The 7,500-nt window shown below is 39.1% G+C and overlaps 1 protein-coding gene across 1 annotated transcript in view; it reads left to right on the top strand.

Moving 5' to 3' along the window:
- Positions 1-7,500, top strand: part of LOC113830365 (uncharacterized) — a gene marked incomplete in the record, with an annotated part of 60,659 nt that overhangs the window by 26,201 nt on the left and 26,958 nt on the right. The window contains 2 exon segments of the mRNA XM_070142754.1: positions 1-25; positions 5,686-5,814. The exon segment at positions 1-25 is cut by the window's left edge and continues 86 nt beyond it. Coding sequence (XP_069998855.1) covers positions 1-25; positions 5,686-5,814 — 154 coding nt within the window.

Below are 7,500 nucleotides of genomic sequence, written 5' to 3'. Positions count from 1 at the left end.
CAAAAGTGCGTACATCAATGCACAGGTGAGAGGACTTGTTCATTTATGTTGTTAACAAATCATCACTGGTTAAGGATCATGTGAACAATGTTAGTCTTATCACTGATTGTGGTTATTGCTATTGGTATGGCTATTATTAATGCCATTGACACTATTATCTAGTGTTATCTTTATCATCGTTATCCTTACTATCATTATCATTACTATTACCATTCCTTTTACTACTGTTATTATTATAATCGTCATTATTATCATTATTACTATTGCCATTATTGTTATTAATTCTTTTATTATTACTAATATAGCTATTATTACCATTACTATCACTATTGCGTTTTATCATTACTGTTATCACTATCATTTTTACCAATAGTATTATCATTAGTAACATTATCCTTTTTACCTTGATTTTCATTATCATCATCATTATTATTATTATTATTATTATTATTATTATTATTATTATTATTATTATTATTATTATCATTATTATTATCATTAATGTTATTATTATTATTATCATTATCAGTTCTCTTATTATTAGTCACCATGTATGTTATCATCCTCATCATTACTGTAATTATTATTACTAATGTTATTGATGATTATGACAAGGAAAGCAATAATGGTAATGATGATAACAACAAATAAAGACCGAAAAGAAATGAAAAGATAAGGATAAAATCGACGATACAACAAATAAGGCAACACAGAGAAGAAGAAAAGGCAATTAAGAATATATAAACAAAGGATAGAGACGAAAGAGACATACAGCTAAATAAATCGGCTCTGTGAATATCCCCGTTTCACTGCTCGGTGTCAGCGGGGTCGAATCCCTCGCGAATTCAGCAGTGTTAAGTCAGTGTGAAATGTAATACTGCTATACTGGACTACGTTATAGATACTGGACGGAATGAGTTGCTATACTGGACTACATTATACATACTGGACGGAATGAACTGCTATGCTGGACTACATTATAGATACTGGACGGAATGAACTGCTATACTGGACTACGTTATAGAAACTGGACGGAATGAACTACTATGCTGGACTACATTATAGATACTGGACGGAATGAACTGCTATACTGGACTACATTATACATACTGGACGGAATGAGCTGCTATACTGGACTACATTATAGATACTGGACGGAATGAACTGCTATACTGGACTACATTATAGATACTGGACGGAATGAACTGCTATACCGGACTACATTATAGATACTGGACGGAATGAACTGCTATACTGGACTACATTATAGATACTGGACGGAATGAACTGCTATACTGGACTACATTATAGATACTGGACGGAAGGAACTGCTATACTGGACTACATTATAGATACTGGACGGAATGAACTGCTATGCTGGACTACATTATAGATTCTGGACGGAAGGAACTGCTATACTGGACTACATTATAGATACTGGACGGAATGAACTGCTATGCTGGACTACATTATAGATACTGGACGGAATGAACTGCTATACTGGACTACATTATAGATACTGGACGGAATGAACTGCTATACTGGACGGAATGAACTGCTATACTGGACTACATTATAGATACTGGACGGAATGAACTGCTATACTGGACTACATTATAGATACTAGACGGAATGAACTGCTATGCTGGACTACATTATAGATACTGGACGGAATGAACTGCTATGCTGGACTACGTTATAGATACTGGACGGAATGAACTGCTATACTGGACGGAATGAACTGCTATACTGGACTACATTATAGAAACTGGACGGAATGAACTGCTATACTGGACTACATTATAGATACTGGACGGAATGAACTGCTATACTGGACTACATTATAGATACTGGACGGAATGAACTGCTATACTGGACTACATTATAGATACTGGACGGAATGAACTGCTATACTGGACTACATTATAGATACTGGACGGAATGAACTGCTATGCTGGACTACATTATAGATACTGGACGGAATGAACTGCTATACTGGACTACATTATAGATACTGGACGGAATGAACTGCTATACTGGACGGAATGAACTGCTATACTGGACTACATTATAGATACTGGACGGAAGGAACTGCTATACTGGACTACGTTATAGATCCTGGACGGAATGAACTGCTATACTGGACTACATTATAGATACTGGACGGAATGAACTGCTATACTGGACGGAATGAACTGCTATACTGGACGGAATGAACTGCTATACTGGACTACATTATAGATACTGGACGGAATGAACTGCTATGCTGGACTACATTATAGATACTGGACGGAATGAACTGCTATACTGGACTACATTATAGATACTGGACGGAATGAACTGCTATGCTGGACTACATTATAGATACTGGACGGAATGAACTGCTATACTGGACGGAATGAACTGCTATACTGGACTACATTATAGATACTGGACGGAATGAACTGCTATGCTGGACTACATTATAGATACTGGACGGAATGAACTGCTATACTGGACTACATTATAGATACTGGACGGAATGAACTGCTATACTGGACTACATTATAGATACTGGACGGAATGAACTGCTATACTGGACTACATTATAGATACTGGACGGAATGAACTGCTATACTGGACTACATTATAGATACTGGACGGAATGAACTGCTATACTGGACTACATTATAGATACTGGACGGAATGAACTGCTATACTGGACTACATTATAGATACTGGACGGAATGAACTGCTATACTGGACTACATTATAGATACTGGACGGAATGAACTGCTATACTGGACTACATTATAGATACTGGACGGAATGAACTGCTATACTGGACTACATTATAGATACTGGACGGAATGAACTGCTATACTGGACTACATTATAGATACTGGACGGAATGAACTGCTATACTGGACTACATTATAGATACTGGACGGAATGAACTGCTATACTGGACTACATTATAGATACTGGACGGAATGAACTGCTATACTGGACTACATTATAGATACTGGACGGAATGAACTGCTATACTGGACTACATTATACATACTGGACGGAATGAACTGCTATACTGGACTACATTATAGAAACTGGACGGAATGAACTGCTATACTGGACTACATTATAGATACTGGACGGAATGAACTGCTATACTGGACTACATTATAGAAACTGGACGGAATGAACTGCTATACTGGACTACGTTATAGATACTGGACGGAATGAACTGCTATACTGGACGGAATGAACTGCTATACTGGACTACGTTATAGATACTGCACGGAATGAACTGCTATACTGGACTACGTTATAGAAACTGGACGGAATGAACTGCTATACTGGACTACGTTATAGATACTGGACGGAATGAACTGCTATACTGGACTACATTATAGAAACTGGACGGAATGAACTGCTATACTGGACTACGTTATAGATACTGGACGGAATGAACTGCTATACTGGACGGAATGAACTGCTATACTGGACTACGTTATAGATACTGCACGGAATGAACTGCTATACTGGACTACGTTATAGAAACTGGACGGAATGAACTGCTATACTGGACTACGTTATAGATACTGGACGGAATGAACTGCTATACTGGACTACATTATAGAAACTGGACGGAATGAACTGCTATACTGGACTACGTTATAGATACTGGACGGAATGAACTGCTATACTGGACGGAATGAACTGCTATACTGGACTACGTTATAGATACTGCACGGAATGAACTGCTATACTGGACTACGTTATAGAAACTGGACGGAATGAACTGCTATACTGGACTACGTTATAGATACTGGACGGAATGAACTGCTATGTTGGACTACATTATAGAAACTGGACGGAATGAACTGCTATGCCGGACTACGTTATAGACACTGGACGGAATGAACTGCTATGCCGGACTACATTATACATACTGGATGGAATGAACTGCTATACTGGACTACATTATAGATACTGGACGAAAGGAACTGCTATACTGGACGGAATGAACTGCTATACTGGACTACATTATACATACTGGACGGAATGAACTGCTATGCCGGACTACGTTATAGACACTGGACGGAATGAACTGCTATACTGGACGGAATGAGCTGCTATACTGGACGGAATGAACTACTATACTGGACTACGTTATAGAAACTGGACGGAATGAACCCTCCCTTCTGAATGCAAAGTGTTTCAAGGTTATGAGATTATCCTTCGATTCACAACACATGTTAAATGAGGTTGAGTCCCATCGGCATAATATGACTGTGCAGAAATTAGGAACAAACTGGAATTACACTCCACGTATGACTAATTGTAAAATCTAGATCTTTCCTAAATATGTTGATTCTAAATTATCCTTATGGAGTCAGGGTAAAATATGAAGGCAAATATGAGCTATGCAATGAATTGTAAGAGGCTAACCGGTCATATATGTAGAGCATCCTTAAAGGCGTGACTGCCCCGCCCTGGAAGATAAGCATCCTGAACGGTTCTTCATGTTCAAGCCACGCCGGCTGCTCGTACCTATTACAGATCCTCTTCTCTCGCAGAACCCACAGGCATAGAAGAGCTTAATGGAAATCGTATTGGTTAGCACACCTTCCCCGCATGTAGTTGTAGAGCGACCAGAAATGTCCCTTAAACCAGTCGTTCCCAACCCCATGGTCGTGTTGATAACCAGGGTTTTTTCTGAGGGTCGCCAGAGGGTCCTAAGAGAAGAATAAAAGAATCCATAGCTGGATATGTCAGGAAAGGTTCATGTTTTTTAACACTTGTTTATTGAAATTCAATGTGTTGATAATATAAACTTTTAAAAGTATAGAATAACGTAAGCTAATATGCAGTTGCAAGTATGACTACCATGAAAATGGCTGGATATATTACATGTTCACACATTTAGGGTCGCTAGCCCAGGCTAAGACTGTCTTTAGGGTCGCATCCGAAAAAGTCTTGGAAACACTCCCTTAACCCATGCCCTCTCACACCTCCGGCAGAACCCATATCATTTCAGCTGTGGAACCTATCACGCTTCTTCCTCAGGAGGAGGAACTCGTACCCCTTCTGTTCTGTCCGCTCAACAGATGGCTCTGCATACAGCACATGATTACCGTGTGGCATTACAGGTCATTTAGTGTCATTTAGAGACTGACCTGCCGCGGTTTATGTGTTTCCCTCCATCCCAATCCCGCCATCCTCTCCCTCTGTGCAATGGGTAGCGTTCTCGTCTTGCAATCTCGCTGATCTGCGTTCAATCCCGCGCGCTGCCAGTGGACGGCAACCCCGGCCATCCCTTGCACACAGGGGGAGATTTAGAAGTAAACTAAAACAATCACTTCACGGCAAAGAATATCCACGGTAACCAATGTAATTCAAACTACATGATTGAATCTTTTATTAACCACATCTTATGCGGCGGGAATGTCGCGCCTCATGTTTCCTGCATGCCATGAGGACGCCCCTTATTTCCTCGACATTCCCCCCCCCCCCCCGCAGTGTCCCTAAAATCCCCCTCATAGCCTCCCTTCGCTCGGGACCAAGATGGCGGGGTTTTGCTCAATCTTTCACACGATTATTCCCTAATGTCAGAATGGGAGATATCGGCGCCACTCGCATCTCGATAAGGAACACGTCAATTTAGGAAACGCCCACCTCAGCCCCGCGTGTCTCTCCCCGCAGGACAAAGCTGGCAACACTCCCCTGCACGAGGCGGCGAGAGGGTTCCACACGGCGGTGGTAAAACTGCTGTTGGAGCGAAAGGCGGACAGAACCAAGTTGAACCGCAAGAACCAGGATTTCCTTCAGCTGGTAAGACGTCTTGACTTCCTGGTGGAGTTCCCCTTGTTCGTGCCGTCATCTTTTCTTTTCTTTCCTTCCTGCTCCTGCTCCTCTACTTCCTCCTCTTTCTCCTCCTTCTTCCTCCTCTTTCTCCTCCTTCTCCCCCTTCCCCCCTCTTCCTCTCTATTTTTCTTTCTTTCTCCCCCTTCTTTTATATATATATATATATATATATATATATATATATATATATATATATATATATATATATATATATATATATATGTGTGTGTGTGTGTGTGTGTGTGTGTGTGTGTGTGTGTGTGTGTGTGTGTGTGTGTGTGTGTGTGTGTGTGTGTGTGTGTGTGTGTGCGTGCGTGTGTGTGTGTGTGTGTGTTTTCCGTTTATCTGTGCGTTTCTTCATTCCTTACCCCGAGAGATATACGTGCATGAGTATTTGTGTGGGTCTGTAATATTACGTAAACGCATACGTATGCTTATGAACATGCGTATGTGTATGTATAAGTGTATAAGTATATGCTAACATGTATATGTATGTGTATTTATAAGTGTATAGGTATATGCTAACATGTATATGTATGTGTATGTATAAGTGTATAAGTATATGCTAACATGTATATGTATGTGTATGAATAAGTGTATAAGTATATGCTAACATGTATATGTATGTGTATGTATAAGTGTATAAGTTTATGCTAACATGTATATGTATGTGTATGTATAAGTGTATAAGTATATACTAACATGTATATGTATGTGTATGTATAAGTGTATAAGTATATGCTAACATGTATATGTATGTGTATGCATAAGTGTATAAGTATATGCTAACATGTATATGTATGTGCATGTATAAGTGTATAAGTATATGCTAACATGTATATGTATGTGTATGTATAAGTGTATAAGTTTATGCTAACATGTATATGTGTATGTATAAGTGTATAAGTATATGGTAGCATGTATATGTATGTGTATGTATAAGTGTATAAGTATATGGTAGCATGTATATGTATGTGTATGTATAAGTGTATAAGTATATGCTAACATGCGCCAGTATGCGCACGCAGGTTCATGCATGTACTGTACATGCAACCTCCCCCCCCCCACCCACCCCTCCGTCTCCCCGCCCTCGCTATACCAACGTCAGTCCAGGGACATCTGCTGCGTCACCCCCTTCCCCCGCCCCCGCCCACGCCCCCGCCCACGCCCCCGGCTGATACACGCCCATGAAACGTGAGCTGAATATTTTTGGTCTGACAGCTCATGTATCAAAGACTGACCTTTACTGAAAGATTATTATATACACATATTACATACATGTTTATAAAAAAAAATGTATATATATATATATATATATATATATATATATATATATATATGTGTGTGTGTGTGTGTGTGTGTGTGTGTGTGTGTGTGTGTGTGTGTGTGTGTGTGTGTATATATATATATATATATATATATATATATATATATATATATATATATATATATATACATATACATATACATGTATATATATATATATATATATATATATATATAATTTATCTAACTATCTATCTATCTGTCTATCTACCTATCTATCTATCTATCTATCTATCTATCTATCTATCTATCTATCTATATATATATATATCATTCTTTCTATCTATCTATCTCTCTCTATCTCTCTCTCTCTCTCTCTCTCTCTCT

The sequence above is a fragment of the Penaeus vannamei genome, chromosome 29 (genome assembly GCF_042767895.1).
Source record: "Penaeus vannamei isolate JL-2024 chromosome 29, ASM4276789v1, whole genome shotgun sequence".
Lineage (NCBI taxonomy): Eukaryota > Metazoa > Arthropoda > Malacostraca > Decapoda > Penaeidae > Penaeus > Penaeus vannamei.
Note: the sequence above shows the minus strand (reverse complement) of the source record. Positions and strands in the feature narration are given on the sequence as shown.